The sequence below is a fragment of the Gastrolobium bilobum genome, unplaced genomic scaffold (genome assembly GCF_033153095.1).
Source record: "Gastrolobium bilobum isolate Gb01-03AN ecotype WA unplaced genomic scaffold, APGP_CSIRO_Gbil_v1 utg2307, whole genome shotgun sequence".
Classification (NCBI taxonomy): domain Eukaryota; kingdom Viridiplantae; phylum Streptophyta; class Magnoliopsida; order Fabales; family Fabaceae; genus Gastrolobium; species Gastrolobium bilobum.
This window is the reverse complement of record NW_026897512.1, coordinates 32,007-48,533: the sequence shown is the minus strand read 5'-3', so window position 1 is coordinate 48,533 and position 16,527 is coordinate 32,007. Positions and strand designations below refer to the sequence as shown.

Here is a 16,527-nt window from a genome sequence, read left to right as displayed (position 1 = left end):
GGTTGGGAAGTGAGTTTGGTAGGAAAATGTAAAAAAGTTGTTTGGTTAGAAAAAAATTTACCGGAAAAATTAAATAAATTTTATATAGTCTATATTTGGTTTTAGGTAAAATATAGATAGAAAAAAAGTTGTTATTACAAAAATAACCCTGTTTTTTTAAAAAATTCACTTTCACGTGCTCTAGCAAGGGTACGTTCGTCATCTGATTATTGCCCAAAGTGACCATTTAGGTAGACAACCCACAATACCACATCTCAAGTGGGAATATGTGGCCATCTATCTTGGTCCAATAGACATGCAAATTGTTTGGTTGGGGTTTTTGTTGAAGAAACCCAGGCAACTTTCATGTGTATTTTCACTTGACCATGTTTGGTTGAAATCTAAAAAACAATTAACCATGAAAATCGTTTGCCCAGCTATTTCAATTTCAGTGCAAAATTTCATGAAAAACACTGTTTCAGAAACCCAATTGGAAGGTGGTATTTTGAATTTGCCCAGCAAAAGAAAATGGTGCATAATTTTAGAGACGGAATTGACCCTCATTTACTGTTGAAACATAGAGTCTCTTCGGTCTCTTTTCTCAACGTGTTACTGTTTATCTCATTTGCAGAGACAGAAAAGCCTACGAATTGAGAACTACTTGTCATCATAGCCATTATGCATGCTGCACTGAGAGCGAATTGAGGTTTTATACAAAAAATAATTTTGGAAATTTGATGTTAACAAACTTTGAAGCATCTCCACGGGTAAAAAAAGGAAGCTTAACAACAGAGACGAATATTTTAGAGACAGAGATCTGGAAGAATGGAATATGAACGTTGGTAGCAGATAACCCCAAATCTGATATACTGACGAATATTTCAGGCAATGGTTAATTTTTCATTTCAGATTCAAAAATTATAAAGGGTTATTTTTGTCATTTCAACTCATTTTCCCATCAATATTTTACCTTCAACCAAACATAGACTCAGAAAATTTAACCCAATTTTCCCAGTAATATTTCGGCTTACCAAACAACTTTTTTTACATTTTCCTACCAAACTCACTTTCCAACCATTTCCCTATCAATTACATTTTCCTAGTATTCAAAAAATTTCTCCTCAACCAAACGTCTCCGAATATTGATTTAGGTAGACAAATATTGGAAACAGTTCAACCAAACAAGGTCACCCTACAATTCTACTTCTCCAATGTCTATCTATCGCATCAGATTCCTCCGACCAAACACACCCTAAAGGCGGGTACAGAACAAGCGATATTATGTACTTTGTCTTCTTTATTTTTCCGAGTTTCCTTGTCTCTTAAGATTCATTTACTTAAACTTGAATTCTTCAATTAAAATGAATGTGTCCCTTAATTTACCCTCCCACAAGGCCACAACGGCACCCGAGTCATTAGTTGTACTTATGTGATTAGTAGTTTCATCCCGCACATATTCATTTCTTATTTTTTAGAGTAAAACATCCTTTTTAGTCCCTGGCAATATCTACGAAGTCCTTTTCAGTCCCTGGCAATAAAAAAGGACCAAATTGGTCCCTGAAAGTACAAGAAAAGGGCCACTCTACATATTTGGGAGTTGACATAAGGACTAACATGGCCCTTTTTTGTAATTTCAGGGACCAATTTGGTCTTTTTTTATTGCCAGGACTAAAAAGGACTTCGTAGATATTGACAGGGACTAAAAAGGGTGTTTACTCTATTTTTTATTTCTCACTTTTCTTCTGTCTAGAAAAAAAACAAAATGAAAGAAAGAACAATAATAATGTATCACGAAAAAGAAAATACAAAGACAAACAGCTGTAAGGTCCACAACCACAGCAAAGGAGAGCTAATCCATGGGTGGAGTCCTAATCCTGGTTCCATCATCCTTTCTTCATTGTCACTTAATTTTCAGCGTAGTCTTAAGAACTGGAAAAATCAATAATCAGTTTACCGATTCCCAGGTTGCAACAGTCCCCGTTAAGTCTCTCTTTGTATTTTTTTTATTAAATTATATTTTATGTGAACATTATTAAATAGTGTGAATTGACTCTTTATTAATAAAGTCAAATAAGGTTTCAATCAATAATAAAGAGAATATCATATTGTGCCGTTAGCATGTAAAATATTTTTTGACAATAATGATTATTTGGTACCTAATCTTTAAATTTATCTCATTTGTAACAAATAAAAATTTACAATACAATAAAGTTTAATTCTAATGTATAATAAGAAGCTTTTCCATTCCCCGTTCATCTTTTTATTCCAAGTTCATGATGTATTAGCTTGACAAAAAAATATAAATATTGTTTTTTTATAAAAAATTATGGAAATGTGATCGTTTTGAATGTATATACAAATGTATAGCACTCAAATACGCTCCACAGGAGGCATGACCGGTGGGAGAGAGTGTTACGTGTAAGTAGCTAGTTACTCTGTTGTATTTGTAAGTAGGAGTTTAGTAATTGGGAAAACCAACAGTTATGTTACAGGAAATTTTGTTTTGCTCGTGCTCTCAGATTGGTTTCCGTGCAATGTTTTTTATTTAATTTTTTTCTATTATTTAGCGGGTCCCACAAAAATTTATTTAAGTGACATGATATGTGAATGTTCCTGTCACAGGACATTTGCAAAACCCTTAGTAATTAGTTGCTTTGGTGTATTAGTTGGAAGTAGTGTTAAGCAAGTGTAAGCTGACGTGTGTGTGTAAGCTACTGTCACATATATTGTTACGTGTTAGCTATTGTATGTCATTGCTTGTAATAGGAGTTAGTTAGAGAGTATTGTATAAGAATTCAAGAGACCCACTGAGGCATATCATCGAATAACATAATACAATTGTTGGTTTCTTTCTTTCCTTAGAACTCTGTTCTAACAGAGAGACACTCCTCACGAGGGATATGTTTGAGGAGAGAGACACTCCCCTAAGGGGCGTAACTCACCAAATGCTGACATGTGGCACAAAAGTCAATAGTTTGACTGTAAAATTTTGGAAGTCCATAACTTTTGACTCGAGTGTCCGAATTAGATAATTTTTTTATTCCACACAATTTTTTGATATCTACGCAATGAGACCTCATTTTGCATATTTTGTCCTCACAAAAAAGTTTGAATTTACAACAATAATATTAGATATGGCAAAACGGGTCGGCACACTCCGCCCCGCCGCCAACCCGCCAAAAATGGGTTAGCCGCCCCACCTCGTATTTTGATATGGGTTGAAAATCCCAACCCACCTCGTTTTGTGGTGGATTGGCGGGTCAACCCGTCTAAAAAATAAAAATAAAATATAAATTAAAAAAAATATATTAATTTAATAATATTACTTATTTTCACTTCACAATCCCCTTATTTTTTTTCAATCTCAAACCTAAATGTATACTAATATTCAGACATACATTTTTTAAGAACTTATTTTTGCCTCCATATATGGATAATCTTTGTCATAAATAAAGTTTTTCTTCTTTATTTTTTCTAGAGGAGTATTATATAGTAAAAACGTTTTATAGTATCATTGTTGTAAATTTAAACTTTTTTGTGAGAGACAAAATATGACAAATGGGGTGTCATTTTGTAGATCTCGAAAAGTTGTGTGGAATCAAAAAAATTTACCTAATTCGGACACTTGAGTCAAAAGTTATGGACTTTCAAAGTTTTACAATCAATCTGTTAACTTTTTGTGTCATGTAACAGCACCTCATGAGTCATGTCCCTTAGGGGGAGTGTCTCTCTCATCAAACACGTCCCTTGTGGGGAGTGTCTCTCTTTCCAACCGATCACGCCCTCTGTGGGACGTGTTTAAGTGCTATAGATTTGCATTTATATTTAAAATGACTATGTTTTTGTAAATATTTATTAAAAACACAATATTTAAAGTTTTTTGCCGTATTAATTTCCTTTGTTTGAGAATTTTAACTTTTTCGGTAAATGTTATAAGGGATAAAATGTTAAGGGACGCAAACCCTCACAACGGAGCAAGAACAGAGAAGAACAAAAGAATAACGTTTCTGATTAATTCTTGAATGAATTTTCATCGGTTACAATTATGCCTTTAATACATGGACCCCAAACTCCTAAATTGTTTCCTGCCTAATTCAATGACACGTCAATGGCTAACAATTGCCACTTCAATTCTCCTAATAAAAGCTACTCCTAATGTAACTGCTATGGAGCTGTACCTTTAATTCTCCTAATGTAACATTGCCTTCCCCTAAAAAATGGACCTTGTCCTCAAGGTCCCAATGAAAAAAAAGAACTAGAAATCCTTTTTTTTTTATAGGTTGCACATGCTGCGTATTTTTTTTTCTTTTTGAAAGACTTTATCTCTTCATTCAAATGCACAGGCAGATTCCTACTTTCAGGATGGAGAGCCAGTCCAGATAAAAGCTACTCCTCCAATCCACTGTTTACTTCCATTTTGCCCTGAAATAACTTCTCCATAGAGTCTAACTGGATAATAGACATCATTTCTTAAGATTTCCCAGGGATTTCCCATCTCAAGCCAGCTTTCAGCAACTTCCTCCTGACCATCCTTTGTTATAAGCTGTTTGAATAAACCATACTTGTATCTAAGTCCATATCCCCATTCAGGGTAATTCAGCGTTGCCAAGGAGTCCAAAAAGCAGGAAGCAAGTCGACCTAGTCCCCCATTCCCAAGGGCAGCATCTGGCTCCTGATTAGCCACATCCTTTGAATTGTGACCCATCTTTTTGAGAGCCTCAACATAAGGACCTGAGAGTTGTAAATTCCCAATTGCATTCAGCAATGCCCTACCCTGTAGATACTCCATAGACATATAATAAGCTTGTTTAACATTCATCTTCTCATAATAGTCATATATTGCATTCCAATTTATGATGAGGGAGTCACGGACACTCTTTGCAGTTGCAAAGAGAGCCTTACTGAGCTCTAACTTCTCTGGAGAAAAAGATGTGGTGAACACATCATGATATTGGATGCTTGAAGCAATAGCTGCAGAATCTGGTACAAATTCATTGAAAGTGCCTCCCTTAATTGTCTCGTCTGCAGTAGTGCCACTTGGTGTTGAAAGAGAAAATCCATTTAAGATCATTTCATCAGGTCTTGTAGGATAACTAAAGCAAACCTTCCTAAGTTCTATTTCTCCACGAATTTCACCAAGTTGCTGACCTGTATCATAATAAGAATCAATTTCTGGCTTCCTTTTAATTGTTTCAAACATCTTAAAGGTTGCAGCTTGTCCTGCAGCAAAAACACCTAAGCTTGGAAGAACCTGCCCAAGAGACATGGAGCCAGTCAAATCAAAAAAAATTACAGTCACAACCTTCCCTCCAGTATATCCTTTCCTTATTGTCATTTTCCCACCAAACCATACAGCCAAAACATAAGTGGAGATATAAACAAAAAAGAGTGAACCAAACTCCAGACCATAAGATATTGCCTCTTGCACTCCAGTCTTGTAAGCTTGGATCAAGGACTGATTATATTTAGCTATAGTTTGCTTCTCCTCAGTGAATAATGCAACTGTTTGGATAGAACCTATTGCCTGCTCTACTACACTTGCTGCTGTAGAATAATCTGTTTGTCCACTGGATGATGCTTTTGCAATAACCATGCTCATTAGAATAAGTAGAATACAAGATAGCATGACAACTGTTAGAGGCCATCCCCTGATGAATGCTATTACAAAACCTCCCAAGAAAGTTGCTATTAACTGTATAAACTGTCCGACCTTCTCACCCATGGCATCTTGAATAAGAACAATATCACCTGATATCCTTCTAACAACCTCTTCTGTATTAGTTTCCTCATCAAAGAAACTAACATCTTGCCTCAAAATTGTTTGAAGGTGTAAACCTCTTATTTTTGCAGCCTGTCTCTCCCCAGTGATCATCCAGCAAGTTAACTTTTCCACTTGGATAAGGCCATGCAACTTATTGAGATATTGTGTATAAGAAACTCCATTATGCCCATTTTGACTTTTTGTTGCAATTATTTTTTTGGTTAACATCAACACTCGACCTTGGACCTCTGGTTGCTCATCTTCTATGGTGAATGTTAATATAACTACAATGGCTACTTGTATCATCTTTCTGCTGCTACTGATGCTTACATCATTCACTGTATCTTGTAAAGGAACCTTGTCCTCAAGGTTCAATGTGAAAGAAAGAGCAAAGAAACCTTTTGGATCCCAAGTAAAAGTAAGGAACCTTGTAAAGGAAGCTTCTGTTAAGCCAACACTTACAGAATTAGGAGAAATCTCTGCACCATAGAGGCAAATTCCTTTCTTAAGAACGAGATCAAGTTTATATGGCTTGGCGTCTTCATGCGGAAGACTTATTCGTCCAATATCCAGCATGTTCTCTACGAGGGTTAAAAGAAATCCTCCAGGGTCCCAATAAAGCAAAGGGTCAGATATCATCACGTACCAAGACCTTGTACTTAGGTCAGACATTTCATCAAACATGTGTCTTGCAGCTACCATATCATCAGAGACACAGTATATGGCCATCAAACGTAGATCGTCAAGCCAAGGAAGGGCACCAGTTTGCACTTTACACCCAACCAAAAAGGAATCAACTGACTTAGCTTCCACATCAATCAAAATTGGAGTTATTGCAATACACTGATGCGCCACAGCAACCATCTCTTGAATTTCTTGATTGACTCCAGAACCGGAAACATCAACACTAATAGCATCTTCCGAAACTGGGACACTGCCATCGAAACTCATTGTAGAAGCTAGGGTACTAACCTTTGCGAAATTAGCTTTAATCTTGGCGAAGTGGGCGCGCATCTCGTTCCTAAAACTTGCAAAATCAGCATACATCTCTGTGCTACATCGTGCAAGGTTTGTAATGGCGACAGCGAGATTATCCACTAGTGTTGCAATGGAAGGTGAAGTTGAAATATGGGGTTGAGAAGCCCTAAATTCATCCCGCATCTTGAAGAACGAAAATGAGTTCAACAAGAAGAAAGCATGGATTTTGTAGAAAATGGCAAGTCCACAATGATGAAAGCACCAATGTTAAGGGACGCAAACCCTCACAACGGAGCAAGAACAGAGAAGAACAAAAGAATAATGTTTCTGATTAATTCTTGAATGAATTCTCATCGGTTACAGTTATGCCTTTAATACATGGACCCCAAACTCCTAAACCGTTTCCTGCCTAATTCAATGACACGTCAATGGCTAACAATTGCCACTTCAATTCTCCTAATAAAAGCTACTCCTAATGCTCCTAATGTAACTGCTATGGAGTTGTACCTTTAATTCTCCTAATGTAACATAGAATATTCTAACTACATTTTTTTTTACCCATCTTTAATTAGCTACTCATTTTTAATATTATTGGATCAGAATCTTACTCTTTCTATTTCCTCTTGAGACTATGATCATTGGTATTAAAGATGAGTATGTAAGGTAGATAGAATAATTTATTCCATATTATAATAGAAAAATACAATTGTATTATTCTCTTTGATAATGAAAAATTATTTAGCTGCTAGTGTTAACACTTCTGTCATATCCGTTAGCTATTATTTTTTGTTTCATTTTTACGCGTGACCATTAACATCATCATATTTTTTTATTCTTTATGTCCCTCTAGCAAGTCCTGATATAACAATGACCATGGTGGTATATATGTTGGCGACCAGCTAATTACGCATATTTTGGAAAGCGAAGAAGCTTGATGTTTATAAATGGAAGCCATATATCCAAGTTTTATCCCCATTTCTTAGTGCTTGTTTTTGTTTTTGGTCTGTTTCAAAAAAAGCTTTACTTATAGATTAGCTTTATCTTATTCTTCTCTATGTGCTTATGTTGTTTGCATAAAAAAAATATTTCTCTAACCTGTGTCTTCGCTGACAACATAGATTCTTCACACTTAAAGTGAACTTCAAAACCCTCTTGAATTTGGTACGTGAATGTCGGGATAGATTCTGATTTTTACCCAAAAAAATATAGCTTCTGAATGCATAAATATATTTATATCTTGCAGTATGCATAATATGCGGCAATTATAAGCATGATAGCATCTTACCTCACGTGCCAGAAAGGCAAAGACTAGGAAAAAGAGAAGTAGGAAACCTCTTACCACAAAAAAGGGGAAGTTAATTAAAGCTAAAGCTTCGACTATTAAAGCACTCATAAATTATTGACATCTCATTTAAATGACGGAAAATCAATTCTAACCTATCTGTGACAAGATTAAACAATTCATTAGTCATAAAAATGCAAATTTGTAAAAAAAAAAATTCGTATAATTCCTAGAGAAAGAAATTTCCAAACAACAGTCTATTTATAAATATGTAAAAATAAAAATATTTATAAGAATTATCCTCACCTTACACTTGGTAGTAGTTGAGGCTTAACGAGAAATAGTTCTGTAAAAGGAATATGAATTTTATACTTATTAACCATCCCAAAGTCCAACTTATTTAAGAGAGAAGATGACTCCCTTGCTTTTATGGGTTAGCAAGTCATATTTGAAGTTGATTTAAGGGGTTTGTATTTGTAATTTAACATGACACAACAAACTTTCCTACACTCACAACATTTTGTGGGCTCCACACTTTTTGAAGAAAAAAGAAAATTACAGTACGCAAAACGAATCTCTATAATATTACACAATCATTTTTCCTACAACATAACTTTTATAAAACACTTGGTTTAAATGCCAAGTTTTATATCATTTGTGAGTCAAACATGCAGCGGCCTACATGGGGCTAGGGGTGGCCCCTGTCCCCCTTAAAGGTATATATTTAAAATTTTGCATATAGAAAAATCAATTCCTGGGCAGGTCGCAGTACCAGATTAGAAAAGTACACACAATGAGACAATATATAAACAGTATTTAGTTAAGTATATAACTTGTTAGGACAAGCTTTACATTGTGCAAAAGTAATAGGATTGTGAATGATTACATGATGTTGTAGCTATCAACCAATGGAGATTTTTCAAGTTAAAGAAATATAAGGAGAGAAGTATTGAAGTGAAAAATGAAACTTTTGACCCGTACATTTGAATCGGACTCTGAATCATGAATCAGTTATATTTTAGTTTGATTATTATTCAGTTTATTTGTGATTCAACAATAAATTTAATAGCTAATTAATTGAATTCTGGTTTAATGTTGAAACATTAGCCAAAATAAATTGGAATGTCAATAGTTATTAAATAGATGAGTTAATATAATTTTTTCCACCCCGTCATAATAATTCCTGGATCGCCACCGCAAACATGCAATGAATCTGGCAGTAAACAAGGGAGGATAGTAGCATTGCAAGGCAATCCCACTACAGACCTTTTAGGATTTCTTCTATTTAGATGTGTATATGTATTATTCTTTGGGAAATCATTATCTCCTTCTACATGAGATAAGAATTTTTTCCTACACAAATTCGTTTTACGTGCCAATTAATTTTCTTTTTTTTTTTTTAATTTAAAATGTGGGACCCACATTTAACTTATCTCTACTTTTTTTCTCTCCTACTATCCTACAACATAAGAAAATATACAACCTTATTCTTTTCACTAAAAGTAAAAGGAAATAACAACTTTATGCTTTTTATAGGATTGGGAAAGAACCTTACAAAATATTCAAGTTTCAGGGTACTTTTACTTCCTTTTTAAATCCTTTGCGATTTCTGAGGAAAAAGGGTAGGAAAAAAAAATAAAACTCTTGAACTTGTTTTAATAAAAATTAAAGGGTCTAAGAGAATCTAACTTTAACAATACTCTTTAATAAAGGTTACTAAAGCATGAATTGTATATTTGTATGATTGACACAAGGCTGAAGCTTAATATCAAAAATTTGTGGCTGAAAGATCATCACATTGGGCAACCTCTTTTACTTGCGAAAGAATATTGTCCAACATATTCTAACACTTGGCTTGATAACCTGATCATTTATTTCATGTTCCATGTGATACTTATTTAGAATTCTGGATTTTTAGGAGTTGATTTTAGATTCAGTTATAAATTATCATATACCAGCTTGCAAATTTATGTTGTCCAAATCAAGGTTTTACATACCTGGCTGCAACAAATTACGACATCTTTGTATACTTTTTTCTTTTAAAATCTCCAAAATTGCCTGCAATCAAACGCCCCCCATCATTTTTTTTTTATATAAATTACAGGAAAAGGATGGGTGCAGCACATTCAAATTTCAAAATCTTAATTGGAATAATGATAATTGCACAAACTTACACTCGTACGTTCTCTTTAAATACTCTTACGCAAGTTATTAAATAACACTATGGTCCTACGCTTTTGGGAACAGTGCATATTATTCACATAATTTCTTTGTGTATCTTTTTTTCATTTTAACTTTCCAAATCTTATGTGTGAGGATTTTATTGAATAAACAGTGTGTGCACACAAATTTTTAGTTGCATAAATACCAAGAAATTTGATGGGGAAGTTAGAAGCAACTCTCTCTGCACATTCTTTTTCTTTTTTCTTTTTTTTCCCCCTTGAGTGTAGTGGGTATGGAAGGAAATTACGTAAGAGCAACAAGAGGTTTTTCATAAATATGGCTAGAACTACTTGGTGTATGCCATATCACCCACTTCTCTTTATTTTCTCAACCACCGAAATGTTGCAAACAAAAGATGAAATTAACCATGGTATAAATAACATGCAAAGTCATTTGTCAAGAGTTTCGTAGATATTAGTAATTCCCAATCTTATATTGTTTTAAGGTCAGTTATGGTTGTTACCCAAAATAAAAAGTCAATGAATAGCGATTGTTAGAATAACTGACAAATTGATTCTACAAGTTACTATTCCACAAGAAAAAGAAACGAGATTTTGTCACAAAAATCTAGGTATTGATGGTGGATTCAAATCTAATAATAGGATTCGGATTTCTCAATGGGTCCTAATGTCAAGGTTAAAATGACAATCTATTGTTCAGCGTAATATCCTCGTGGTAGTATTGCGGCATGAAGATTAGTGACATCCTTCTTGAAATGGGCCGTGTTGCCATGCGACCTTGGGTGCAATTGCTTGTTGGTTTTCTTTTCTTGTTTTGAGTTGGTTTTTTCACCCGTTGCTAGCCTAGAAAAAGAAGAACATCCTTCTTAAATTCATTTAGTACGTTATTTTAATCTTTCCTAGTTTTCAATTATGTCTCATTAACTCCAATAGATGTAAACTATAATGAAAAAGACTATTATAACTTTGAAATAAATTATTATTATAAAAATACATTGATTTCTGCCCCAAAACGACGTCGTTTTGGGCTAACTGTAGATAAGTTATCTATATTGACCCGTAGAAAAAGAGAACCCTTTAATAATGGATTTAATGTTTCTAAAGTGAATATAAATAAATTATCTACATTCAATCCCAAAACGACGTCGTTTTGGATACGACGTCGTTTTGGATTTAAAAATTTTAAAATTATTGATTCTAAGATTAATATAGATAAGTTATCTAAAGTGAATGTAGATAAGTTGTTCTTTCTCTGTTTTCGATTCTAAGATTCAGAACATAGATTTCATTGCATAAGATGATAGTGCATTTTTTTTTGTTACATGGTGAATTTTCCTAACAATGTTTTTTTTTTTTTTTGGGAAGGGGGGATGTGGGTTATTACCAGAGAAACTAGTTCAATTATCGAGCATATGTACAATTTGAATTTGTCACGATTCTATCCTGAGCGAAAAATGTTACAAGATACATTGTGTATGAACTCTCCTCTATTACATGAAGCTCTAGCTAGAGGGTGCATCTCACCAAGCTACAAAATGGTTTAATGCCTAAGAGCCTATACAACATATACACAGATCATTCTTCTTTTTTGTTTCCTTTTATCTATTCTTTCACCAGTGAAGAATAAAAGGGGAAAACAAACTGGATGACGAGTGTTGCTTATACTGCAAATGTCATCAGCAATGCAAGTAATATGTATGAGAATGCTGGAATGGTATTAGCTTGAGTTTTGCTTGTGCTATGCCTTGTCAAGAGTGGCCAATGATGGTGCAGTAATCACAACACAGGGCTTGTTTTAAAATCTCCCCAGGAAAGAACTCTTGTATCTTTCCTTACCCGTTCCACTGCTTCACCCATTCTTTACTGTGACAATTATGTACAGAAAGTCTTATTCTAAAAACTATGGTTAGCAAATCATCTGGGAGCATGGCATTCTTATTGGCGAGAAGACTACAGTGAGTCGTGCATGATCAGAAAGGGAGTAGTCTTCAGGCCATCTACCTTTCTCCACCTCTGGAGGAAACAGAACTGCATTTTTTACACTAAAACCAATTGTTTGCTCCTGAACATGGTACTGCTCCCCATTCTTGTTGTCATCTCTCTGATCATAGTTTGTTGAATTCCAGATTTGCTGCTGCAACCGCATAATCACAAGACACTTAGACAACAAACTTGGGAGAAAGCAGCTAAAAAATAAAAAATGAATTTCATTGCCCATTATACAACAATAACAAACCAGCTGCATTATCTTATTAGGAAGGGTTAATAGCTACATGGATTGAACAAAGCCATTGCTCAAAACAAACACAAATCAGAAAGTAACTTCAACACCTACTCCTTACAGAAAAGTTTTGCTTCACGAAACGACATTTTTTTAATTATGTCTATCTAGGTTAAATTGTTCTTGTTGGATCACTCACTCCTGATCAAATGACAAATATGCCAGCAATAGTTTCTATGAATTACAAATGATAGAACTCCTTAGTTCACCTGTTTAAGTCTAATGATACGGAAACTACAATACTTATTATCATTATAGACTAATTCCATATAATATTGATGTCTTCACTGCATTACTATATGGCTTGTGGAGAAAAGTATTTAGATTTCAGGGTTACACTCTCAACCACTAGTCATTAGTTACATAAATACAATTTTTACCCCAAAAAAAAATTCAACCCTCCGGAGTATTCTTGTGTGATATTAATGTAAGGGCTAATTTTATGTGAAATACTTTACCAGAAATTCTTTATAATCAAGAACACCGTTTCCATCTATATCTGCTTGGACCCACAAGTCCTTCGTCTCTTCATCACTTAACCCATGGCAATGACCAATTAAATCCAGCTGCACAGAATGAAAAAACCCTTATAAACACCAGGATTTCTAAGACAAGCACATGCATTAACCAAGCTTTTAAAGTAAAGTACTCATCCTAAGGTTAATACTGCACCATACCTGTCGAAGTGCTTCACAGAAACCAGAATAGGTAATACAATCTTCATTATCGGCCTTTAGAAAGGCAAATGCATCACTTTCTGTCAGTGAAGCTCTGCGAAGTAAATACTGAAAATGGAGAGATTTGTTGTCAATGATAATTCTGTCCCATAAAAACGGAATGGTGCTAGCTTTGACTTGATAAAATAACATGTTTTTCACATTCACAATAATGGTAGCTTAGAAGAAGCTTTATAGATACAATCACAAGTCAGAAATGGAAGCATGAAAAAGCATGACAACAACAGACTTTCTGCTAACATTATTGACATTTGCCAGAGGAGGAGTACAGTAACAATGCCAAGCAGAAGACAATAAAATAATACACCAAAGAACAAGAGATATTAACAAAATCCATTTAAATTTAAATAATAAATGAAGTAATCTCCTCTCTGACATGAGTCATACAACAAGTGTTAACGTTATGCAATACTGATTCTTTACTAGCAAACTCTAGCCAAGAGTATACAAGTAGCTGACACTATCTTTTAATAAGTTTATCAAATACAGCAATCAGGTGTACTGATTTTTTAGGAAAATGATAACTAAAAATTCAGGATCCATGTCCAACATTTAAAACTTTGCCTCATTAAGTGTCCGATTCTCCTTTTGCTAAACGGAAAATGATGTTAAATCTATAGGAAAGAACTATGGTATAGAGATACACAAGTTAAAAATCCTTGCAAAGATGGTAAAAATAATACGCTTAATAACTGAATATAGGTCCTAATATTTTATGATTACCTTGAACATGCCAAATACTGCTTCACTCCAACTTGCTTTCAGTAGTTTTCGATACTTGTCAGGATTTAGAAGCCAAATAAAATCAACAGCACATATATTTCCCCGATGATTGCGGTGGCTAACCCACTGCACTGACACAATGTTAAATAAATATAAGTAATTGGTATATTGTCCAGCAGAAAAAATTTTAAGCCAATGTTAAATATATGACCTTATCAGCATCTGCATCAGTGTACTGATGTGCTGTATCATAAGATGATACAAAACCCTGAGACCTCAGGAACTTGTAAACATGTCCACGTTTGCTTCCATTCCAGTCACTGAGAAACAAAAATTTTGTGAATAAAACACTATTCAAACGTTTCAAATAAAAAAAGTACATGGAAGTGCATTTGATGTTTACCCGCATAGCATGATTGGCGCGGGCTTGAGTTGGAAATCGTTCTGATAAGATTCTACATATTGAAGTATCTTGTAGACCTGCAGAAAAGAATATTTTAAGGAATGTCAATCTAAGTGAAACACCAAGCCTAGTAATTGGTAAGTGCTTAGGAACCACGTTTAAATGCTTAGATACCTGCTGCAGCCGAACAAGGGATAGAGTTGAATCATGAGGAAATAGCAGGTGTGTGTTAACAATCAGAATTTCCTGCCTAATATCACCGTTTCGCCACTGTGAAAATGGAAAAGCTAGTTCAACATGTAACAACTGAGCTACACGATCACCACAGTCATTGAAGTGCAACTCCTTATAATTAAGAATATTAAAGTATTCCTTTTGGACTGCTATCAGAAGACCTGTAGACTCCAGGGGAAACGCCATATGAGAATTTGTATTTTGTACATAAATCCTCAACAAGCAGCAGTTCCAAAACAAAACTATGCATATGGAAAATAACATCAGGAGAGAGCCCAGCCCCACTAGCATTTAATCCACTGAAAATTTCATTCGCAAGAAAATTTATTTGAAGAAAAAAGGAAACATGTTTTTCCTGTATAAAAACAATTTTAGATGTCTGTTCCTTCCCTCAATAAATATTCTGGAAACCAGTCATGTGGTGTTAAACAATTCTAGATGTCTGTCCCTTCCCTCAATAAATATTCTGGAAACCAGTCATGTGGTGTTCTCCTTTGCCAAATTCAATAGATCAATTCATCAAAATTGCAAATATAATTTTAATGTAAGTTTCAATAACAGTGGTATGGAGATTGAATTGGTGCCTCAAAGTAAAATGGGAAAAAATGTAATTGCCCACTTAAATTCTGTAATTGATATTTATTTGTAAGAATGAAGATGACGAAATTCTGACAAAGCTAATAATCCAAAGGGGTATTTTGTTTTTCCAATTGAGGGAGAATGTGCATACCATCCCCACGGTTGTTAGTCCTTCCAAGCTTGAAACTAACATAACCAGCATCCCCAAGTCTCTTCTCATACAAATTAACAAGCTCTTCGTTTCCAACCCAAAACTCCTGCACAAACCCAACATATTAGAATAGAATCTCGCATGTCACTCCAATCAATTTCAGCACAAACAAAGGTTAGAGGGGTGAGAAAGGCATAGGATATAGTAGGATATTTTTATGAAGGTAATCATGAACACACACACACACACACACACAAACCTGAAGACAGATAATGGAAGACCTCTCATGTAACAGCCAATCCAATATCCTATGATTCCTGGCCAACCAATACGCTCTATAGTCACTCTCTCGGCAACTCGGGTCCTGTTTTCAATCAATCACAAGACACAAAAAAAGCATTAAATTTGAGAATACCCTTTTAAGGAAATCACTATGAAAAATAAAAATAAAAGAGAAAGGAGGAGGAGGAGGAGAAGAAGAACCTCATCGTTGATGCGCTTGTATATGGGAGCGAGAATGTTAAAAGTGGTGCAGGTAATGCAAGGTTGTTGTTGATTTTCGTTAATGGAAGAAGAAATTGCAAAACTCCCAATCCTTGAAATCCTTCCCATCTTCTTAGCCCACCTACTATCCGCTCTCATTCTACGTCCAAACCCCTTTTTATAATGATAACGATAACAATAACAATAACAATATATTTGCGCAATTCCTCACAATCCTCTCAGACCCAGTTGAAAAAATGGTCCCCTTTTTTGGTTTTCTTTTTCTGAAGACAGTGGTGGGTTTTTTATTTATTTATAATATTAATTTATTGAAACTTTTGAAAAGTAACGGTAATTCAAGTGGTTTGGTTTCTGAATGATGATGATGATAGTTTAGAATTGAAAAGGACAGGGGAACAAACAAGTCTGAGAAGGAAATGAATGAAACCAGGAGCGGCAACGTCGCCCCCAATGTGATTGGGAGCACACAGACAGAGAGACACAAAACCTGGTAATAGCAAACGTTGTTTTTGCTCTTTGGGAAATTCCGATTTTACAAACGTCGTTTCCTCTTCTCTTTTAAATATAGCTTTTACCTCTCTCACCGCACTTCAACTGCCCAACGGAAAATACACGTCACATTTCACATGCGATTAATTAGCCCCCTGACCAATTTGACCATCTTTTTCAAATACTGGTAAATTACCAAATTTTGGGACCTTTATCATTTCAAAAGGATATTATCTCCAATCC

At 34.7% G+C, this 16,527-nt stretch overlaps 1 protein-coding gene across 2 annotated transcripts; it reads right to left on the bottom strand.

Annotated features, from left to right (window-relative positions):
• Window positions 1-11,592: 11,592 nt before the first annotated feature.
• Window positions 11,593-16,228, bottom strand: LOC133307550 (uncharacterized calcium-binding protein At1g02270-like). 2 transcript variants are annotated; one of them, XM_061508077.1, is made up of 10 exons: window positions 15,775-16,228; window positions 15,551-15,655; window positions 15,292-15,397; window positions 14,502-14,722; window positions 14,328-14,404; window positions 14,136-14,244; window positions 13,925-14,050; window positions 13,142-13,249; window positions 12,923-13,030; window positions 11,593-12,317 (listed from the first exon to the last, which is right to left on the bottom strand). In XM_061508077.1, exons 1-10 carry the CDS (start codon window positions 15,931-15,933, stop codon window positions 12,090-12,092), a joined length of 1,347 nt encoding a protein of 448 aa, XP_061364061.1. In that variant the 5' UTR covers window positions 15,934-16,228; the 3' UTR covers window positions 11,593-12,089. The 2 variants fall into 2 exon arrangements, with proteins under 2 accessions (XP_061364061.1, XP_061364062.1); XM_061508078.1 differs by having other exon boundaries at window positions 11,593-12,314.
• Between the last annotated feature and the right edge of the window lie 299 nt (window positions 16,229-16,527).

What these genes read in the sequence shown, in the direction of transcription:
- LOC133307550 (XM_061508077.1), bottom strand. Translation starts at nt 15,933, where the DNA reads ATGAGAGCGGATAGTAGGTGGGCTAAGAAGATGGGAAGGATTTCAAGG. An exon ending in ACAAGCGCATCAACGATGAG is followed by an intron (nt 15,656 to 15,774) that starts GTTCTTCTTCTC and finishes GATTGAAAACAG; the next exon opens with GACCCGAGTTGCCGAGAGAG. An exon ending in CAGTATTTGGCATGTTCAAG is followed by an intron (nt 13,250 to 13,924) that starts GTAATCATAAAA and finishes CTCCATTTTCAG; the next exon opens with TATTTACTTCGCAGAGCTTC.